This window comes from Danio rerio, chromosome 10 (genome assembly GCF_049306965.1).
Source record: "Danio rerio strain Tuebingen ecotype United States chromosome 10, GRCz12tu, whole genome shotgun sequence".
Classification (NCBI taxonomy): Eukaryota; Metazoa; Chordata; class Actinopteri; order Cypriniformes; family Danionidae; genus Danio; species Danio rerio.
The window spans coordinates 4,495,001-4,519,484 of NC_133185.1; the positions used below are offsets into that span (position 1 = coordinate 4,495,001).

The 24,484-nt window shown below is 34.7% G+C and overlaps 1 protein-coding gene across 4 annotated transcripts in view; it reads left to right on the top strand.

Moving 5' to 3' along the window:
• ttc28 (tetratricopeptide repeat domain 28) overlaps positions 1 to 18,811 on the top strand; it is a 501,039-nt gene extending 482,228 nt beyond the window's left edge. For 2 of the 4 annotated variants that reach the window (XM_073914331.1, XM_073914334.1), the window contains 11 exons: positions 3,565 to 3,709; positions 5,226 to 5,405; positions 7,616 to 8,124; positions 8,443 to 8,690; positions 10,823 to 10,947; positions 12,271 to 12,502; positions 15,563 to 15,639; positions 15,780 to 15,803; positions 16,012 to 16,141; positions 16,218 to 16,325; positions 16,475 to 18,811. In XM_073914331.1, coding sequence (XP_073770432.1) covers positions 3,565 to 3,709; positions 5,226 to 5,405; positions 7,616 to 8,124; positions 8,443 to 8,690; positions 10,823 to 10,947; positions 12,271 to 12,502; positions 15,563 to 15,639; positions 15,780 to 15,803; positions 16,012 to 16,141; positions 16,218 to 16,325; positions 16,475 to 18,066 — 3,370 coding nt within the window. In that variant the 3' untranslated portion in view covers positions 18,067 to 18,811. The remainder of the gene's footprint in view (positions 1 to 3,564; positions 3,710 to 5,225; positions 5,406 to 7,615; positions 8,125 to 8,442; positions 8,691 to 10,822; positions 10,948 to 12,270; positions 12,503 to 15,562; positions 15,640 to 15,779; positions 15,804 to 16,011; positions 16,142 to 16,217; positions 16,326 to 16,474) is intronic. The other 2 variants (XM_073914332.1, XM_073914335.1) reach the window with 1 other exon arrangement.
• Positions 18,812 to 24,484: the final 5,673 nt, after the last annotated feature.

Sequence of the window (24,484 nt, forward strand, 5' to 3'; positions counted from 1 at the left end):
GTAATGATTATGAGTGAATAAAGAGTTACAGTTTAGTTAGATTTGGACTTAAAATGGTTCTGTGATCATTTGAGTTTCTATTTTTACTAAAAAATAGGCTTACTTTACAGCTCCACTAAAGTTAAACAGTTGAGTTTGATCATTTTTGAATCCATTTAGCCGATCTTTGGGTCTGACAGCACTTGCAGCTTTGCCTTGAAATTTTGTTTTACTGTATTATTCCTTCATTTATTTTCTCTCTGTTGGAACAGAAAAGGGGGGAAAAATAAACAGGGAGCTAATAATTCTGACTTATATATTCAATAAACATAATATCTTAATATTAATAATGGTAATGATTGTTTAATGATTTAATTATTATTATTATTATCAAATGTCAGTTGTATTTATTCTTAAACACACTAAAATGATGATCGTCTTCCTAATATTAACTGGTTTCATAGTTTTATTAGATCTTTTTTAACATTTGTATTTGCCATTTGTATTAATCATTTACATTTAATGTTTAATCATTTCATTGAATATTTACAGTACACATGTTTCAAGACAAGCTAAATAAATCATCTGGAATGATTTTATTTTGAGTTAATAGGATCAGCGCTGGTGTGAACTTTTTTTGTGGTGCGATTGTGTCCTTTAAAGACGCTGCCAGAAGTCGGCCGAATAAATAATAGAATATAGAATTTTGCATGAATTATTCTCTTAATTGAGCCACCTTCTCTCTTCTGGTATGATTCAGGCCGATGTTCATTAAAGATAAACGAGTCTCACTTTGATCACTCAATTAACCTTGAAATAAAGGGCAGAGTTTGGAGAATGGAGTCGCCTGAGTGTCAGCGGAAGGTTTGCGTCTTTGAAGGCGTAATGATGGATGTCTGTGACAGTAAGCTCTGGAGTTACCATAGCGATGCCGATTAGACCTTGAGGATGTTGGAGTTGTTACTCCTCCACAGATTCTTTAATAATGAGATGTTTTGATATCATCTGTGAGGTGATGTGGAGCTTTATTCCAAGAGATCCAGAGTGACGTGTTACTGTGGAATTCATAGTCAATTGAGATTAAAGCAATGAAGCACTTGAGACTGTGTGTTGCAGTGATTTCACTATGGTTAAAGACTTGTTATTGTTGTTATTATTAATATTAATAATAATATTTACAATAATTATAATATATAATTATTATTGAATAAATCTTTATATTAAAATAGGAATGATATTATTAATATTATTATCGAAATCAGTTGTAAATAATATTATTAGTTTTACTAATATTAGAATTATTATTAAATAAAATATTATTAAAATACCAAATGTAAATTATATTTATTCTAATTTTACTAAAATTATCATCATATTCTTAATAATAATAATAACAGTTATTATTATTATTATTTTGTTGTTGTAAATAAAAATAATAATAACAACAACAATATTATTGTTATTATTATTATTCATATTAATATTATTATTATTATTATAAATATAATATTAATTATATTTAAATAACATTATCAAATACCAAATGTTAATTATATTTATACTAATGTCACTATCATTATAATCATGTTCTTTATATTAAAATAGTAATTAGTATTATCATTGTTATCATTATTATTATCAAATGTAAACTATATTTATTCTACTAAAACACCAAATCACTAAAATTATAATAATCTCTTATTCTCAAATACTCTGAAATTATAATAATTTGTAATTATTATTAATAGTAGCTATTGTTATTATTATTATAAATATATTAATAATTGTTAAGTGTAAAATATATTTATTCTAATTTCACTATCATAATAATCATGTTCTTAATAATAACATTTTTAATTATTATTATTATTATCATTAAATGTAAACTATATTTATTCTACTAATACACCAAAAACAAATACACAGAAAGTATAATATTTTAAATATTATTAATAGTAGTTATTGTTGTTGTTGTTATATTATACTTATTGCCAAAACACTAGATTTCTGATCTTTTAATATTAATAACAGTAATAATATTATTATTATTATGAAATGTCTGTTATATTTTTTCTTAAAATAAAAAAATCAAATTATAATCATCTTCTAATATTGACATTATTATTAATGTCAAATGTCATTTATAATTATTCTTAAATACACAAAAATAATGATCTTCTAATAGTAATATTAATAATAGTAATGATGCTGTTGTTGTTGTTTGCATACGTGATTCAAAGAAACCCTCTATTATATGCTATTATATTTTATTCAAACTGTTTTCTGCTTTGAAAACACATGAACACGGCTCTTTAAAGTTACAAACAAAATGTGAATGCTGTTTTTAAGTCTACAGTGCCATCTAGTGTTTGTTTTATGACTAGTATCTTATGAAGATGCTGTGATGTTTTTATTCTCCCATGTCTTTAACACATTTTATAAAGAAAAAGTATGCTGTATCTAAAGTGTGCAAAAAAATAAAATAAAATGTTATATATATATATATATATATATATATATATATATATATATATATATATATATATATATATATATATATAAAATGAATGAGCTCGGCCTAAATGATTAAATCAAAACTTATTATTTATTATCTAATAATTCTTATTATTATTATTTGACGACGATAATAATAAAACAATAATAATAATAACAATAATAATTACAATAACAATATTATTATTATTATCAAATGTAAACTATGAATGAATCAAAACTCACAGCTCATCTGGAAAGACTGTGCACATAGTATCTCATTGCGCGGAACTGTCAACGAAAATCTGAGGCAGATATTAAATGAACCAAAACAATACAGCCTGACTTTAGTTAAGTGTTATTTACAATAGCAACCCAACATTTTCCTCAGAACATTCACAAGCTTACTTTAATAAGAGATTAAAGCCGGTAACAAACAAAAACAAAATATAACTGTGGTGCGGTGATGAGAGAGCCCCATGTCGAGTGATTGACAGGAGGCGTGGTTATGTTGGACCACTGTGTGTGACGTAAGCTCGCTTTAGGAGAGGAGAGAAAGTCCTTACAGGCGTGAGGCTGTCTCTGTTAAAAACTCTTAAATAAATAAAACAAAAATAGAGAAAAGCAAGCAGATATTGTTTTATCTGTCCTGCAGGAAAACAATATTGAACCGATTTAAATATTTATGAATAATGTGTTGAAATCTACATTTTGGCGCCTGGTGATGATCTTTCCCTCATTTGCATATGTCCTTAATCCTGTTTTTGTATGTCACTATGCTGACACATCGGCATTTGTAGCTCCGCCCTCTTTTTAAAAAGACCACAATCTCATTTGAATTTAAAGCGACAGTCACAAAAATGGCACATTTTGGGTTAAAACTCAAAAGGGGCAGTTTCAAAGACATATAAAACTTTGGTATTTTGATCTAAAACTTCACATACACATGCACTCTAGGGACTTCAGAGACTTATTTTGACAACTTGTTAAAAGGGGGATAATAGGGCCCCTTTTAATGCTGTTTTAAGCCGTTCAGTTTGAAATGCTATTATTTAATGATTTGTCATGGGTGTGTTTGTGTGTTATTTTCAGGAGTTGTCAGAGCATGACGAGTCTCTTCAGTAATACAGTGTCTCCAGTGAAGGAGGGCACATCGTCTCTGCCCCGTCGCACCAGTGCCCTCAGCAAACCTCCGCTACGAGCCCTTTATGACCTGCTTATCGCCCCAATGGAGGGGGTAAGAGACCCGGCACACTTCACCAAACTTCAATAAGGAATTGCATAACACACTCTAAAGAGGACATTTGCTGTTTGTTCAAACTATTTACTTAAAATAAGCTGAATCCACACAATTCTTAATTGTTAACTTAATTGATTTATGTTCAATCCACTTAGATTGGCTTCAATTAAGTTTACTTAGGCGATTTAAGTTGGGACAACATGAAGAAATTGTGTGGAACCCAGCATTTTTTACAGTGTAGCATAATAAGTTGCCGGCTAATTAATTCAGTTTATTAAAGGTATAGTTCCCCCTAAAATCTTTCACCATTTACTCAATTATAACTTTAATTGTTCTGAACCAATAATAATTTTTTTCCTGTTATTTGGAAACCTGTAACCACTGATATGCCTAGTAGGAAAAACAAATACTATGGAAGTCAATGGTACATTTTTCTGTATGTTTTAATTTGTGTTTAAACTTCTTTGGTACCAAAAATGTGTATGAGTAAATGATGACATATTTTTAATATTTAAACTGTCACTTAAAGGCTTCAAAGAACTTAAAGTGCATTTTATTTTATTTTATTTTTAATTTATTTTACTCTGTTGTATTTTATTTAATTTTATTAATCCAATTGGATTTTACAGATATTATTTATTGCAGTTTTGAATATGTGCTTTGCATGAAAAAAAACTCTTTTATTTTATTTTTATTATATTTTGGTTGGTTATTTTTATTTTATTGTTTTGTGTTTTATTTTTTATATTATTGTATTTTGTTTTATTTTGTCGGATTTTAAATTTGTTAGAAATAAATGGATTTTACAGATACCGTTTAATTATTTAACATAGCTAATATATGTGTTTTGCAAGAAAAAGAAAATACTGTTTTCCTTTTGTTTTCTTGTTATTATATTGTATTTTGGTTTGTTATTTTATTATTATTTAATTTTTTATCATTGTATTTTGTTTTATTTTATTAATCCGAATGGATTGTACTTTTATGAATTATTTATTAGTTTTATTTAATTATTTGTTTAATTATTAAATATAGTTTTGAATATGTGCTTTGCACTAAAAGTTACTGTTTTATTTGTATAATATTGTATTCTATTTTAATCTATTTTAAGTTAAATAATCCAAATAAATGTCACTGATATTGTTTAATTATTTAATATAGTTTTGAATATGTGCTTTGCACTAAATACTACTATTTTATTTTTATTGTATTGTATTCTATTTTAATTATATTTTTTATTATAAATAATTTTATTTAAAAATAATAATAAATATTTATGTAATTATATAGTATTTTATTTTGTTTTATTTTATTTATCTAAATGGATTTTACTCATAGTGTTTAATTATTTAATATAGTTTTAAATATTTATGTAATTATATAGTATTTTATTTTGTATGTTTTGTTATTTTTATTTTATTAATCTAAATGGATTTGACAGATATTGTTGAAATATTTAATGTACTTTTAAATATGTGTTTTGCATGAAAAATGACTATGTTTTTCTTTGTAGGGTCTAATGCATTCCAGTGGTCCGGTGGGTCGACACAGGCAGCTGGTTCTGGTTCTGGAGGGCGAGTTGTATCTAATCCCATTTGCTCTGCTGAAGGGAAGCTCATCTAATGAGTATCTGTATGAGCGCTTCAGTCTCATCGCCGTACCGTCTATCGGCAGTCTGGGGACCACAGCTAAAGTAAGCACTGTCATATAGGACAGGAGGTATTTTAGTAGCATTTACATAACTGATTTATAGTCTTTCAACTAATAGACTTTTTTATTTTATTTTATTTTATACCAAAATAGAAAATGGCTCATGGCTATTTAATATAGATTTATATTAAGAAATATGCAATACAGTTGTTTTTGAATACATTTTGTATTTTTTTTTTCATTTATTTATTTTTTTAACTTAGATTTTAGTTTAGTTTAAATTAGATTTTTATATTAACTAAAAATGTATTCATTTAGATTTTATATATATATATATATATATATATATATATATATATATATATATAGATATAGATATAGATATATATATATGTGTGTGTGTGTGTGTGTGTGTGTGTGTGTGTGTGTGTGTGTGTGTGTGTGTGTGTGTGTGTGTGTGTGTGTGTGTGTGTGTACAGAAACTGAAATAGAACATTCATTTAGGTATTTCCATATGGCTATTTATTATAAAATTTATATTAAGATATACACAATACATTTTTATATGAATACTTTATATGAATTTTTTTTTACTTACATTTTATCTAAAAATGTTTTTACATCAAAAAGTAAAGGAGGTATTTTAATATTATTTATATAGTTGATTTATATTTTTTCATCTAAATTTTTTATTTATTTAACTTAATTTTACAGAAACCAAAATAAAACATTTATTTAGGCATTTCAAAGTAGCTATTTAAAAGAGATTAATATTAAGAAATATACAATCCATTTTTGTATCAATAAATTTGTCCATTTATTTATTTTTTAAACTTATATCAATGTTTTAACATTTAGATTTTAGTTTTTTTTTCATGTAATATTTATTTTTAATTTATTTTTATTTAATTAGATTTTGATATTAACTGAAAAAAATGTATTCATATGTTTTTATTGGATTTTTTAGTTTCTGTTTTAACTAGATAAAATGTATTCATTTTTAAAAAAAGGTTTGTTTGTTATTTTTTTACGTGTTTCTGTTTGGCTATTTAATATAGATTTATATTAAGAAATATACAATACATTTTTATGATCAAATTTAGTATTTTTTTCCATTTTTTTTTTTACTTAATTTTAAAATGTTGTCATTTAGATTTTAGCTTAATTTCTCATGCAATATTAATTTTAAATGTAGTTTAAATTAGATTTTTTTTATTAACTAACAAAAATGTATTCATTTAGTTTTATTAGATTTTTTTTTATAATTTTGTATTTTCATTTTATTATATATACAGTATATGTGTATATATATATATATATATATATATAAATATATATGTGTGTATATATATATATATATATAAATATATATATATATATATATATATATATATATATATATATATATATATATATATATATATATATATACATACATACATACATACATACACACACAGTTGAATTTTTAGCCCCCCTGTTTATTTTTTCCTCATGTTCTGTTTAACTGAGAGCAGATTTTTTCAACAAATAAACATAATAGTTTTAATAACTCATCTCTAATAACTGATTTATATTATCTTTGTCATGATGACAGTGAATAATATTTGACTAGATATTTTTAAAGACATTTTTTCAAGATATTTTTATATACAGCTTAAAGTGACATTTAAAGGCTTAACTAGGTTCATTAGGTTAACTAGGCAGGTTAGGGTAATTAGGCAACTTATTGTATAATGATGGTTTGTTTTGTAGGAAAAAAATAGCTTAAAGAAGCTAATAATTTTGACCTTAAAATGGATTTAAAAAAATTTAAAACTGCTTTTATTCTAGCCGAAATAAAACAAATCAGACTGTCACTAGAAGATAAAATATTATCAGACATACTGTGAAAATTTCATTGCTCTGTTAAACATCATTTGGGAAATATTGAAAAAAGAAAAAAAAAGTATTTAAATATTAGTTATATATTATTTAAATCTTTCATCTAATGTTTTATTTTAGTCATGCAGAACGAGTTTTACTCGTAGTGCCATTCATACACTAGTAAAGCAATCTGGCATCAAACAACAGTGATTTTACCACAATAAAGTTGTTGCTTAATATGATAAGAGCAGAAACTCATTTAGTATGGTAAAATAAACACATCTGATCGCCTAACAGCAACAGCAACATTATTATTCGACTAAATTATTTCACAAGTACACACTGTTTTAAATGACTAATTAATTTTGTTCTGTTTATTCTCACCAGGTTCATCCACGGCGGACTGGTCCTCTTCTGTGTAATGGAGGAAGCTCCATGGCTGCAGTGGTCGGAAACCCTCGTCTGCCACCATCAGTGATGGACCGCTGGCTGTGGGGTCCGATGCCCACCGCTGAGGAGGAAGCTCATATGGTGGCTGATCTTCTAGGCTGTCAGCCGTTGGCCGGTCCTGCTGCCACAAAGGAGCGGGTTATGAGCGCTCTCACCCAAGCCGAGTGCGCCCATTTCGCAACGCATATCTCCTGGAAACTGGCAGCCCTTGTCCTGACGCCCAGCCAGGACAGCAACTCTGGATCCGGGGCAGCCGCTTCAGGTGGAGGAGCAGGAGGTGGAGAGAGTGGAGGAAAGTCAAACTACACCATCCCGGAGAGTCTGCGCGTGCCGGACGACGCAAGCGACGCTGAAAGCATCTGTGACAGCCCGCCGCTGCAAGAGTTTCTGCTCACCGCCGCAGATATCCTTGATCTCAGGCTGCCCACTAAACTTGTTGTGCTGGGGTCAGTGGACACCTTTCATTCTTTTTTTTCAGCATCTATGCATTCAGCACAGAGGCTATTAGTTGTGCCTTTTACAGTGGTCAAAATATTATATACACTTGATATGAAACTGACTGTATGAAGTGTATTGAATCATTCAATTACTCATAGATCCTTTTCGCACAGCTTTAGTTTTAGCACTTCCTCATTTCGTACATAAATTGTGGCTGTACTTTGAGAGCGATCATATCCACAGTAGTTTTATAGCCTAATTAAAATGATATCGCTTGGTGAATTACTGCTCAATGATGCTAACCGTCTGCTTTTTTAACCCTGCAGCTCGTACCAGGAGTCTGATAGTAAAGTGACTGCGGATGGAGTGGTTGGATTGACGAGGGCTTTCCTGGCGGCCGGAGCTCAGTGTGTGCTGGTGTCTTTATGGCCGGTTCCCGTTGCAGCCTCCAAGATGTTTGTTCATGCGTTCTACAGCGCTCTGCTTAATGGGACCAAGGCCAGCGCAGCGCTCGCCGACGCTATGAAGACTGTTCAGAGTAGCAAACAGTTCTCACACCCGTCCAACTGGGCAGGTATGCACTACCACACACACATTACTTTATACTGTGAACATTATGATGATAAAACATATAATATTTGAGAAATATGAAGTACATTAGCGAATCATTCTGGGGTAAATGCTGAATATTGTTAATTTAATTGTAATTTGTGCCTTGCAGTCCTTGCACATTCAAGTAACACTCCGCTTTTTTAGAAAGTAGGCTCATTTTACAAGATAAACTGCTGATTTTAACCATTTTTTTATCCATTCAGCCAATCAAGTTTTAGCTTAGCATAAAGCATTGAATCGGATTAGACCATTAGCATTGGGTCAGGTGCAGCCAATGCATGGCAGCAAAATTCATTGACGATTATACCAGAATTAGAGTATAGATCTTAACCATATCAGCCTAAAAATTAAAAAACTTTTCATTTTTATTTTAAAGCTTTGAATAGAATTATTGAAACTCTTTTGTTTGTTTTTTTTTTCTAACTTTTTTTTTAGATGCTAATGGTCTGATCTGATTCAATTATCAATGCTAAGCTAAACTAAAAGTGTTTCCGCCAGACCCAATAATCAGCTGAATGGATTCAAAAATAGTCAAACTCAACTGTTAAACTTGTAAAATGAGCCTTTTTCCAAAAAAACTTGCTTTAAGTTTCTATTCATTAACTATTATGCTAGAATGAGAGTATAGCTCTTTTATAGTCCATATTGGCCTAAAAATAGAACCTTTTTCAAGCTTTAAATAACAGAATTTTACAAGTCTTTTATTTATTTTTTTTATTTTAATTTTTTACTTTTTTGAACAGCTAATGGACTAATCCAGGGCTGTCAAACTCAATTCCTGGAGGGCCGAAGCCCTGCACAGTTTAGTTCCAACCCTGCTCCAACACACTTACCTGTAGGTTTCAAACAAGCCTGAAGGACTCAATTAGTTTGATCAGGTGTGTTTAATTAGGGTTGGAACTAAACTGTGCAGAGCTGCGGCCCTTTTGGAACTGAGTTTGACAACTGTGGTCTAATCCGATTCAATGATCAATGCTAAGCTAAACTAAAAGGGTTTCCGCCAGACCCAATTATCAGTTGAATGGATTCAAAAAAAGTCTAACTTAACTGTTAAACTTGTAAAATAAGCCTTTTTCCACAAAACTTGCTTTAAGTTGGATATATTGGCCTAAAAATAGCAAGCTTTCAATTTCAAGCTTTAAATAGGAGAATTTATAAACTTTTTAAAAAACTTTTTTGGAGATGCTAATGGTCTAATCTGACTCATTGATCTATGCTAAGCTAAAAATGTTCCCGCCTGACCCGAAAATCAGCAAAATGGATTAAAAAAATAGTCAAACTCAATTGTTAAACTTGTGAAAATGAGAGTTTTTCCAAAAAAACTTCCTTTAAGTTTCAATTCATTGACTATTATGCCAGGATGAGAGTATAGCTCTTAGCCATATTGGCCTAAAAATAGCAACTTTTTTATTTTTTTTTAAAGCTTTAAAAAGGAGAATTTTTAGACCATTAGATGATAATGGTCTAATCCGATTCAATGATCTATGCTAAACTAAACTAAGCTAAAAGTGTTTCCGGCAGACCCGAAAATCAGCTGAATGGATTCAAAAATGGTAAAACTAAACTGTTAGACTTTAGAAATGAGCCTTTTACAAAAAAAAAAAAAAAACTATAATAAAAAATAATAATACAAAAAAACTTCCTTAAAGTTGATATTAATTTGATCAAAAACGAATGAGAACACATTATTACAATTAAAATAGGAACGTAGAGCTGACGAAATGTGACAGAAAAAAACATTTATCATGTTAGAAAGGTCTGGTATTCCAAATGAATACTGTCTTTTTAAAATTTCTATCGTCAGAGAGAAAAATTATGAAGCAACACAACGTGTTTTAACATTGATAATAAGAAATGATTCGTGATCAAATAGATTAAAGATCACGTGACAACGAATATGCCATCACAGGAATAAATCACATTTCAAAATATGCTAACCAAACATTTATTTTAAATGGTGATGATATTTTAACTGCTCCAAATATGTCGCGTACATGCATAGTGATGTTATGTATCATAAATGCAACGTGAAGAGTATACTGTACATTTTAAGATGTGTTTGCTGTCCTCCTCATGATTTGAATGTCTCCTCAGGCTTTATGCTGATTGGGAGTGATGTGAAACTGAACAGCCCGTCATCTCTTATTGGTCAGGCTCTGGCTGAGATCCTGCAGCATCCAGAGAAAGCCAGAGATGCCCTGAGGGTTCTGCTACACCTGGTGAGAAACACACATAAGCTTTAGCAGGACCATTGGGCACATTTCCATTCAATTCCAATATGTATTATTTATGTATGTGAATGTAGCAGTATATACAATATATAGGGTTAGAGTAAAAGATGAAAAATAGATATTTGTGATTTTTAGTTATTTATTTTTATAGATGGATGGATGGATGGATGGATGGATGGATGGATGGATGGATGGATGGATGGATGGATGGATGGATGGATGGATGGATGGATGGATGGATGGATGGATGGATGGATGGATGGGTGGATATAGATAGATAGATGGGTGGATGGGTGGGTGGATATAGATAGATAGATAGATAGATAGATAGATAGATAGATAGATAGATAGATGGATGGATGGATGGATGGATGGATGGATGGATGGATGGATGGATGGATGGATGGATGGATGGATGGATGGATGGATGGATGGATGGATGGATGGATGGATGGATGGATGGATGGATGGATGGATGGATGGATGGAGACAGATGATAGATGGATAGATGGATAGATAGATAGATAGATAGATAGATAGATAGATAGATAGATAGATAGATAGATAGATAGATAGATAGATAGATAGATAGATAGATAGATAGATAGATAAACAGACAGACGGATGGATGGATGGATGGATGGATGGATGGATGGATGGATGGATGGATGGATGGATGGATGGATAGATGGATGGATACAGACAGATGATAGATGGATGGATGGATGGATACAGACAGATGATAGATAGATAGATAGATAGATAGATAGATAGATAGATAGATAGATAGATAGATAGATAGATAGATAGATAGATAGATAGATAGATAGATGGATGGATGGATGGATGGATGGATGGATGGATGGATGGATGGATGGATGGATGGATGGATGGATGGATGGATGGATGGATGGATGGATGGATGGATGGATACAGACAGATGATAGATAGATAGACAGACAGACAGACAGACGGATGGATGGATGGATACGGACGGACGGACGGATACAGACAGACAGATAGATAGATAGATAGATAGATAGATAGATAGATAGATAGATAGATAGATAGATAGATAGATAGATAGATAGATAGATAGATAGATAGATAGATAGATAGATAGATGGATGGATTGATGGATAGATTTTTTTTTTTGGTTATATCATCTCCACAGCTACCATTTCTGTTTTAATTTATTTTGATAAAGTTTGATATTTATTTTTAATTGGCAGAGAGTACTAAAAGTCAACGAGGAGCTCTTTTGTCTGATATTGTACAAACGATTCATCTCCATCTCTGTGTCTCCCTCAGGTGGAGAAATCTCTCCAGCGCATTCAGAATGGCCAGAGGAACTCCATGTACACGTCTCAGCAGAGTGTAGAGAATAAAGTGGGTGGCGTGCCCGGCTGGCAGGCTCTTCTGACAGCAGTGGGATTCAGACTGGACTCGGCTGGAACGGGCCTCCCTGCGGCCGTCTTCTTCCCCACCACAGACCCCGGAGACCGACTGCAGCAATGCAGCACCACCCTACAGTCACTGCTGGGTACATATTCCTTTTAGACTACAACGCTGTACATACATTCGTTTTAGGCTACAACCCCACTGAGCATTCACAAAAATAGCAAGAAAATCTGGTTAGCACAATAAGAATAAAAATACTATTTATTTGTAATGTGCCTTACACTTATGGTGCTACAACAATAAAACAACAGTAAAATATGAATATTCCATAATAGCAACCACAACAACACAATACACAACAACATTAGCAAATTTAACCGACCTTCCGCATGGGAGTCGGGCACTCTACCAAGGAGGCTAAAGACCATGGCCTCTAGCGTCTGTCGCTAGAGCACCTTTAGAGGTCAGAGGAGTGAGGTTTACCTGCACAGCATTCACTAGCTGGCCTCCGTTACACAAACATGATAACTTAAAAGCTTCACTAAAAAATAATTTTTAGTTTTGAGAGATTTCTCAAAACATTCAAATGACGGAGCATTCACAATAGGAAGATGTAGAGAATTCCATATGTAGTAAGTCTTACTAGGTGAGAGAAGTAAAATTATTAGCCTACATAATCACATCCAATAAAATTTCTTACTTTACACACCCTTTAAGGGAACACTCAACATTTTACTTTTGAAAATAGTCTAATTTTTACAGCTCTCCTACAGTTAACTAGTTACCATTTATTTTTTTATTCAGCCCATCTCTGGGTCTGGCAGTAGCACTTTTAGCTTAGCTTAGCATAAATCATTGAATCAGATTAAACTATTAGCGTATCACGTTAACATGACTAATGATTTTTGCCTGCTGCAGTCACGGTACAGCAGCAAAGTCCTTGATTAGCTTTCGTCATGAGCCACGGCTGTGTTCAAACGGCATCAATGTTTTCAAAGTGCACTGCGAAGGGAGCGCAATTGTAGACATGAAGATTTCTAAAACTCGGTGCTAACAATAGGGCATAGGGGGGATAACTGGGAATAGAACACAGCCAGGAACTATGTTTCTAACTACAGCTCCAGAGGTGTAGTTGCAAGCATATAAGTTTGCGACAGTGTTGCCAACTTATATTTAGTGACTTTTCAGACCCATACTGTACCGTCCCTACTCTTCTTAACGAGCTGTGGGTGATGCCGCCGGCCCCTCCCCCGCCTCAGAGCACTGACAGGCAGCCCAGTCAGTCCTTGTACAGCAGTCTCTCCCACCTGCAGCCTGAGAGCAGATCACTCCTCTGCGTACCGACAGCAAATGATTTAGTACAGGAAGTGTGAGGTATTTCCATTGTAAGGTTAAACCGATCTGCTTCTCTTTTACTTTAACAATTTAATATGACCTCTTATTCTTTTCTTGTTCACAATCACAGGTATTTCAGTGACAATTTCTGAACTTGTCTGAGTTTATTACATCTGGGAGATTACTGCAAATTACCTACACATCTATATTGATATACTGTATTCAAACAGCAATACATTTAGGTAAATTGACATGCTTACCTAAAGCGTAGTGCAAATATAAATGCCCCTTTATCAACCATAGGCTGTTAAGCAAACGAAACGGAAGAACGTGATGATGTCAGTAATATGCAAATTGACTTATCTAGCAACTTTATCGACTTTTCGGGCAGAGCTTAGTGCCTTTTCATTGAAAATAGTTGGCAACAGTGGTTTACGATGCAGTTTGCGAATGTTCGTTGGAATGATGGATTTCGGAAACGGCAAATGAATGAACTGTGTTTGTAACGATAAAACTTGCGACCGTAGTTGGCTAACGATGGTTTTCGGAAACGCACCCCTGGTCGATTCAATGATCTATGCCATGCTAAGCTAAAAGGGCTCCTACCAGACCCGGTGATTGGCTGAATTCAAAAATGATAAAACTCCATCCTGTAACTCTAGGGGAGTTGTATAAATGTTATTATGTTGGCTTGAGAAAGCCAACATACTGTTATACTACTCTGTCCTTGAAAACAAACATATCTCCTCCTAGGCCGTTCATGCCACAAGGCCCAAATGTGGTCAAAATGTGCCTTCTGCATTCAAGATTGTTGCTATATCTCCTCATGCCTGTAAGACTTATAATTTTTTAAATAAAAAATGTTAAACATACATTTTTTATAATCCGGGCATATAAAAAAATTATACAAGCCCAAAATTTGGCCAAAAGCTGTATTTAGATGCGTTAGGTTTTGTTGCTATATCTTTAAGGTTTATCAGACTTATAGTTTTCCAATAAATAATTTTTAAGCATTATTTTTCTCAAAATATGGCAAGCCATTTTTGACTTAAACTCCATATTTTTTACTGATATGGCAAGCCATTTTAGCATGTATCACCTTCACACTTAAGCATTGTATTTTCAAAAAAATACAGCAAGCCATTTTTACATAATGTTCATTCCCTTAGTCCCTTTATTAATCAGGGGTCGCCACAACGGAATGAACCGCCAACTTATCCAGCATTTGTTTTACACAGCAAATGCCCTTCCAGCCGAAACCCAACACCAGGAATACATAATGTTCAAGTCCAGTTTTTGACACTCATAAAGACTGTCATAGAAACATCGGGGTTGATTTAGATCACTCATATTGCCAAGAAGCTTGGCAAATGTCTAACTAACTGTCTAACTAAACTAACCTGTCAAATGTCCCCATAGCAATAAAACAGTATAACCTAGCAACCATTTAAAAATAGCAATATCTCTACATCAGAACATCGTAGGGACCTGGGCATTGGCTTGTTTGACTCATGCTAGCAAATGGGACTTCCTGTGTATTCTAATAACGTATGTTCTAATAAAGATTAGCTACATGCTATGAATGATTATCTAAATGCAATAACATATGCTAGAAATGCCTACTAAGTATTAGCATTTGATCAAACATGTACACGAGCATTGCCATTTAGCAACTGCTTAGCAACCACCTAACAATGCCATAAACGTTTGACTTTCTCAAGCCAACATCAAAGTTTATCAATGAACTTTAGGTTCTAGTTTAGTTTTAAAATGTGTATTGTTCCTTTTAAAATAAATATCAAATAACATGACATAAAACACACACACACACAATTAACTCTGAGATATTTGTCCTCCATGTTGGCAGGTCTGCCCCCTCCTGCTCTGCAGGCATTGTGTAAACTGATCACGGCTTCAGAAACCGGAGAACAGCTGATCAACCGGGTGAGATGTCACACACCATGAATCCAAAACACTTTAATATTCATTAAGCAACACTGCTCATGCGTCTGATCTGTATGTAACAACACTGCTAACGCTAGCAACTCTCTTTCCTTCTCTTTTTCCTAAACCTACCACTAAAGGCTGTTAAAAATGTTGTGGGAATGGTAAGAGCTTACAGATCTGCTTTCAACTAACTCTACACTAACACAATACTGTCAATGAACTCACTAATAATTTTAGCTGTGATATTTCATAGCATGAGAGCTACTTTTTATATCATTGATTTGATTGATTCCCAGTTTATTACTTTGACCTTGCTTGTCTAATAAAAGCCTGTTATATATTAAACGTCATTGATTTGATTTCCTGCAGCTCCATCAGGTTTTGGTGCAGTTGCAGTCTGGAGAGAAGGAGCATGATTTCTCTCTCGCACCTATCCAAGTGTCCATCAGCGTGCAGCTCTGGAGACTTCCTGGCTGTCACGAGTTCCTGGCTGCATTGGGTAAGAGGAGTTTCGAGGCAAAATGAACAGCGTGAGAAGCTTTACTCCATTCTGATGGCTCATCTGTCTGTCTCAGGGTTTGACCTGTGTGAGGTCGGTCAGGAGGAGGTGGTGTTGAAGACGGGCAAACAGGCCAACCGTCGCACTATGCACTTTGCCCTGCAGTCGCTGCTGGCACTGTTTGGTAAGTGTACAGTAGCTTCACCCTTACACTGTTTATGTTTGACAGTAATTTAATCATACCGTGGCTCAGTGGTTAGTACTGCGGCCTCACAGCAAGAAAGTCACTGGTTCGATTCAAATGTCTGACTTATTGTCTGATGTTTCCCTCAGACTCTACTGAGCTTCCGAAGCGTCTAAGCCTGGATAGTTCATCGTCTCTGGAGTCTCTGGCCTCTGCACAGTCTGTGTGCCACCAGCTGCCAATGGGCTACCCCAACCCGCCCTTTTCCCCTCCATGCCCTGACAGCCTGGCTTCGGATGCCATCTCGGTGTACAGCCTGAGCTCCATTGCCTCCTCCATGAGCTTCCTATCCCGTCCTGAGGGTGCGTCCGAGTTTATCAGCCAACGCTCAAGGCAGCAGGAACTGGAGCGGCATCGAGGGGGAGCTGGGCTGTTCGCATCCCATCGGCACACGGTAGTTCCTCGCAGCCGCTCATCTCCACATGGAGCCGTTGGAGGACATGAGGATGAAGAGTACGAAGGATACAGTATAATCAGTAGCGAGCCACTAGGTAGCCAATGTGACACACTCCCTCGTCCCGCAAACCACAGGAATCATCGAGGTGCTGCGCGTGGTGGGGCCGGTAGGGGTTATGCTGTGTCCGTGTCCTCCAGGGGAAGTGTAAGCACCCCAACGTCTCCTGTCAAAGCCACCTTGGTTCCCAGTCCCAACTCGCCCTTCCAGAAGGTTGGGAAGGTGAGCAGCTCTGACACAGGGGAGTCTGATCAGTCCAGCACAGAGACGGACAGCACTGTGAAATCCCAAGAGGAACGCACGCCCGGAGCTCCTTTGGACCCACAAGAACTGGCGCAAAAGATTCTGGAAGAAACGCAAAGCCACATGCGAGCTGTTGAGACGTTGCAGAGAAGTGTGCCTCTGGGTGACGGGATGAGTGGTGGAGGTCCCCCGACCCCAACAGGAGGGTCTGCTTTCCGATCTTCAGAGACAAGTGCATTCAGTCGTCCCAGTAGCAGGGCAAGCATCAAGGCACAGTCGTCGCCCCTTCCAGCACGCCCCAAACCACCATCCCGGACGTCCTCCCTCCAGAAGGTCAGCTCGGGATACAACAGTCCTGCCACATCCGAAACATCTCTTAAAGAAGGCAGCCAACCTTCACCTACTTCTGACAGTCATGCCCAGTTTAAACTCAAGTATCCCAGCTCGCCCTACAGCGGCCACATCTCCCGGTCACCTAGCAACATCTCACCTAGCTCAGGTCACCAGTCGCCAGCTGGAAGCGCTCCTTCTCCAGCTCTGTCCTACTCCTCCACTGGCTCAACACGCTCTAGTCCAGCAGACGCTCCAGATATTGACCGAATCAAACTGGCGGCAATTGACGAGAAAGTCCAAGCGATCCACAATCTTAAGACCTTCTGGGCCAACGCAACCCAACAGCAGCACTCGGGACCAATGCGGGCGCTACACGGCGGAAAACTGAGCACCGCCAAACGGGATGTTCTTGGTCTTTTGAACCTCTCTCCCCGGCATGGCATGACAGGTCAGGATTCCCCCAACCAGAATGTGGCACTCGAGCACAGAAATCCACCCAATGGCCATCGCAAGATCGATCCCAAGAGAGTTGCACCTTCTCCAACAGCTTCCACCAGAAGCAGTCCGGGTTTGCAACCTATCCGACTGCCTACAGGGAACGGCTACAAGTTCTTATCACCCGGACGGTTCTTCCCTTCATCTAAATGTTGAGATTCTCTCTCCCCCATGACTGGCTTCTCTTAATAAAGGAATATTTGGAGTATTTATAACTCTTGAAAACAGTGAAAAGGACAGTCTGGGTTAGGAAGTACACATTCCCAGAAGCCTCAAACTGCCTACTGTTTTATTTTCTGTGCAGAGCATATAATCGTTATGCTTCCACCTACACTGTAAAGGACCATTTATATACACAGACTGATCTTAGACTTGCACAAGGCATGTCAGACTTAAAAAAAAAAGAGATTATACCAAAAGGGTATTTCAAGAAAAAAAGACAAAAAGGCTCGCTGTTTGTGTTAGTGAAGATGATGCGGCTTTGACTGGTTTATTTCTTTTGATTTTTAATTTTTTTTTGGTTGGTTTTGTTTCATTTTTAAAATCTAATTATTGTTATTGTTATTATTATTATTATTATTATGGATGGTAATTGTTATTACAGTTATTTGTTTTGTAAATTAAAACAATGTTTTGCAATCAGTATTATACGTTTTTATATTGTTAAAGAAGCAAACCATGCACAAAAAAAAGTCGAAAAACATTTTCATATTTTTATTGAGATGGTGACGACGCACCTGACCTGACTTCTATGTGAATTGAGTGTCAGTATTACAGCATGGGTTCTCTTGCTCTCCAGTGATTCATTGTCTTTTTAACAGATTTTGCATATGTGGACTCTCATCATGACATATCTCAGTCATTTCTCAGTAAAATGGTCTCAATAAAAAGTTTAATTTATTCTCGTGGTTGTCTGCCTTTCATTGCCATATAACTACAAACAGATTGCAACTATTATGATAGTAGAGTTATAAAAAAAAAACAAGTATAAACCGTGGCAACACAGTGGCTCAGTGCTTAGCACTGTCGCCTCACAGCAAGAAGGTCGCTGGTTCAAGTCCCAGCTGGACTAGTTAGCGGATTTTGCTCTTCCAGTGTTTGCACTCACTCCAGTGTTGAACATCACTCAATCCGCCCACTTCAGCGGGAATCAGGCAGATAGCACCACATTATCACAAAACTATTAAAATTAGGACAACCAAAACAAACAAATGACACGTTACTGTACAGCAGTACAATGTATGTCTATATGCACATGCCTATGTGTTCTCAATCATCATATTCACTTATTCGCCGATCGACTGTTGGCATCGAAATCCAGTGGTCTTGCCACTAACGGAGGGACCCAGCGCAGGGAGCGCACATCCATAATATAAAACCACATATATAAAATTCTCTATCAATAACTTGATATAAAATGTATTTTATAACATCCTCAGTTAGACAGACGCTGTCCAACATTCATCCCAAATGCTCCGGAGAGAACTGAAACATGAACTTTTCCCTATAGGCTTCATGACACTTAATAGGTGATTCCCTTTATTTAAAGATGTTGCTTATTATATCTTAAGTAAAGGATAGTGTTCAGTTTTTCAGCACGTGAGAGCAGCACGTAATAAAATATAGCCTATATTTCGCTGCGCTCAGCAGCTATGCACTAATAAAGCTTTTTATGTATTTAGAATGTCCTTTTTTAATTTTACCACGTCATATAAAAACATAAACACTTGTTAGAGGACACAGAACACATTATGAACTTGCAGTTTTCCCTGATGCGTCAAAAAAGTGCTGCGCAGCTGGAAGACAGAAAAAAAGGTCGCCTTGTTTCTGCTTTCACTCACCCCGAAAATGCTCTGTTTGCATGATTTGATTAATATCATCGTATCCAAATACTTTATAAATAATATTTAAAACATTCTCCGGTGTTTATTGTTTTTAGAAAATATCTAAAACTTTTTTTTTTCAGTGAGGCTTTTGAAAAATGAAAGTTTAATATGGTTTTAAAACAGTTTTATATAGTACCTAATTGTTATAGCTAGCTTTTGTTAGTTTTATATTGGTTTATTTATTTAATATGATTTTATTATATCTGATATTTGCAATTCTTTAAATTATTTCAATATAGTTAGGCTATTTTATCTAGATATGACACTTTTGAGCCTACAAAAGTGGACACGAAATTTGTTAAGTTTAATGTTTTTTTCTTTGTTGTATTCATATTGTAACATTATCTCCAAAATAAATAAAAACAATAAAAAATGAAGAATAAAAGTCGATCGCGGCATCAACAGAGCTGTAAAGGGAGCGCTCTTTTCCTCGGTCTCGCACACACATACAGGCATCTAAACGCGCACAAACACACCTTTTAAACTTGACAAAAACTCGAAAACCTTTACTGTCTCCTGTGTCTTTAATATTGGGTAAAGATTATCATTGTGCGTTATTGAAACATCAAGGAGGATACAGCAAAGTCACTTATATATTAAAACTACTTTATTATTTTATGTAACAGCCTTACATTTAAAAGAGAAACATAAGGGCGATCATAAGACCCCAGCCTATAATTTGTTCCAGATGTTTTCTTTCCCTTATTTATTTATTTATTTGTTTATGTGTTTGGTGCATGTACTCGTGTGCGATCGGAAAACTGTGCCCTCCTCTCCTTGCACTCCGCCCTGAAGCCCCGGCTGGCCCTCTTTGGCCCAAGGTATTCGGCGGGCCGAAAAAGGCCGGCCGCTGGCCCCAAGAAAGCCCCGATTTGGCCTGATTAGGCCCCGGAAGTGACAGTGGAAACAGGACTGGCCTTGGCTCGCCCACTTTAGGCGCAATAGTGGAAACGCGGCTATTTTTATGTATTGCCTTGCAACAGCTTCAGCAAAGAACAGTTGAGCAAATTGAGGTATTAAACCCCACTTTGTATGATAAAACCTCCAAGTGATTTAGTGGAGCGGTTAGGGTTTCTGACTACCATGCAGGGATAGTGGGTTCGAATCCAAGCTGATACAGCTATTTTGAAATGCAATAATATCAGTTTGAAATGCTTTGTTTTTGTATCGTTTTGTTTCAAAATTGGTTCGACATCTGAATAAACAATTTGTAAATGAATATGTCTTGGTCATAAAACAGGGTTGTTGCTAGATCAGACACTGTTGTGGCCAGAAGTAAACAAGAATTATTTATATAATTCATTAAATTTCCCATAGTCAAGTAGTTGACAAGTATAAAATAAAAAGGCAAAGAGCACGTTCATCAAAATGAAATGATAAAACTAAAACAGTCAACAAGCAAACTAAACAAGTATATCAAAACGTATAAGGATAAACCTGACTTAGGGCTGTGCAATTAATCGAAAATCCGATTTCGATTATGGCTTCTAACGGTTATGAAAAACCATTAATCAAGATAAACGATTATTGCATCATATACCAAAAGCGCAAAAGACTGCGTGCACACACACATAAGCACGGGGTAAGCATTCGGTCTCATTCGCACACTGAGACGAGCAGAGGAGCGCAGACATCTAAAGTCATCTTAACGTGAGCGCTTTAATGGTCAAATAGGTGTCAAAACGCGGTGATTAGTGAATATTCATATTAACCCTCATTTGCGTAATAAACAAACGAGTTGAGAATCAAAAGACACGTGAAAGAGAAACCATTAAAGTGACAGTGCGAGATGCTGCCGCCTGTTTTACCATTAATCAAACGACGAGAAAATTCCTCGCTGCTCTTGACTGAAGGATTTTTGTAGCTAAAGAGTTTTTCTTAGGGTCAAGATGCTTAAATCACGGTTTGTTTCATATTTTTATTCTATTTTATTTATTTCTCTTTCCTTTGCAGGGTGAAAAAATAACTGTATATATACAGTTGAAGTCAGAATTATTAGCCCTCCTGAATATTAGCAACCCTTTTCCTCCAATTTCTGTTTAATGGAAAGAAGATTTTTTAAACTTATTTCTGAATATAATAGTTTTGATATATCGTGTCTAATTACTGATGTTTTATCTTTGCTATGATGACAGTACATAACATTTTACTAGATGTTTTTCAAAATACAAGCATTCAAATAAAAGTGCAATTCAAAGGCTTAATTAGAGTAATTAGACAAGTCATTGTATAACAGTAGTTTCTTCTGCAGACAATCAAAAAATATATTGCTTAAGGGGGCTAAGAATATTGACCCTTAAATGGGTTTCAAAATATTTAAACCTGCTTTTATTCTAGCTAAAATAAAACAAATAAGACTTTCTCCAGAAGAAAAAAAAATATTAGAGGAAATACTGTTAAAATTCCTTGCTCTGTTTAACATAATTTGGGAAATAGTTATTTAAAAAAAATAAAATTCTCAGGAGCGCTAATAATTTTGACTTTAACTGATAATCGTTTTGAATAATCATAAATTACAATTATGATCAAAATAATCGTGATTAAGATTTTTTCCAAAATCGAGCAGCCCTAACCTGACTTGATAAACTTGCTGAGAAGACTCTTGCACATTCACTTAAGAGCACAAAACAAACTAGCAAAGACGTGAGGACAGAGACTAGAGCAGAATATAAAGTGACAAAAACACACAAGGACCAGGTGAACATAGTAAAACAAGGAATAGATAAGGGCTAAACACAAACAAAGACAAAGCAATGTTCTCAGGTATAGGACAATCAAATAAACATGAACAACACGCCTGAAACATGCACTTAGCTAAGCATCAGATTAGGAAAAGTTATTTTTGTGGCTACTAAATATAACATTCTGAGAATTAATGCTATCTACATAGAATGTTTACTGGACAAACAGCTTGAATTGTAAATTTGTCTGCTGCATCGAGTTGTTAAAAGAACTCAAATTGTTGATGCCCATATTTCTTTGGTATTCAATCAAAAATATTTAGTTTTAAGGAAAACTTAAGTAAATATTAATTAAAAGCAAAGATAAACGATAAATTTAGCAATAAACGATGGGACAGAAAGTAAAATGAATGAGTGCACAATGAAAAATCTGGTGGTAACTGGACAAAATGGCGATAGTTTATTTTTTGCAGTGCAATTTTATTATTATTTTTTTTATCAATGTCATTTTCGTAATTAAATGTTTTTTTTTTTAATTACAATGTACCTAATTTTAGTCAAAAACTTCATATTTTTGTTTAAATAATAACGACACAAAATGAACCCTGGCAGGTTCAAAACTTTCCAACCCGCAAGCAAAGATTCTAGATATGCAATAAATAACAGCAGAAAAGGGAGCAAAGTAAATGAGTCTGCAATGAAAATTGTGGTAACTGCATCATAGGACAACAGTTTATTTTTTGCAATCCAATTTTTTAAATTTGCAATTTTTTATTTTTATTACTATGTACTTAATTTTTCCCTAAAACAAAATATTTTTCATTGAATAATAAAGAAACAAATCTAACTCCATACAGCTTCGCCCCGAGGGCCTTACTTTGAAAACCTCTCATCTAGACAAAGTTGTTATAAAGTTGTTGTCATAGTCAAGATTTCAGTCACTTTTTGATGGTAAAGTTAAGTTTAGCATTAGTAAGACTGAATTAATATAGAAAGTACATATATATATATATATATATATATATATATATATATATATATATATATATATATATATATATATATATATATATATATATATAAACACTCACCGTCCACTTTATTAGGTACACTTGACTAACTGCTTATTAATGCAAATTTCTAATGAGCAAATTACATGGCAGCAACTCAATGTATTTAAGCATGTAGACATGGTCAAGACGATGTGCTGCAGTTCAAACCGAGCATCAGAATGGGAAAGAAAATTGATTTAAGTGACTTTGAACGTGGCAGGATTGTTGGTGCCAGATGGGCTGGTCTGAGTATTTCAGAAACTGCTGATCTACGGGGATTTTCACGCACAACCATCTCTAGGATTTACAGAGAATGGTACGAAAAAGAGAAAATATCCAGTGAGGGGCAAATCTGTGGGCGCAAATACTATGTTGATGTCAGAGGAGAATGGCCAGACTGGTTCCAGCTGATAGAAAGTCAACAGTAACTCAAATGACCACTCGTTACAATTGAGGTCTGCAGAAGAGCATCTCTGAACGCACAGCACAGCACTGGTTTCTTGAACATGACAATGAGTCCATTACCTTCTTGAATCTATGCCACAAAGGATTAAGGCAGTCTGAAGACAAAAAGGGTCCAACCTGGTTCTGGTAAGGTGTACCTAATAAAGTGGCCGGTGAGTGGATACCAACAAGCATACTTAAATAATGACAAACTAAACAACGCTTAGACTAGACTACTAAATAGCCTGCTTTTTAAACAATAGTTTTTTTCTTAATATGTTTATCTCTCTTCTATTGCCAGTGATTGTAAATGTTACTTTTAAATAATACACTTACTTCATTTCCAAGGGAACGCTTTGTTGTATATCTTATTTTATATCTATTTAACGCCTTCTTTGGCTGATATTCAATTTCCGTTGACATGTGTCGTGATATTTTTAACACAACTATTCGTCATTTTCCTACGTTTGGAAATGTTTGCCCAAAATGCAAAGCATGTCCCCGCCAGGGC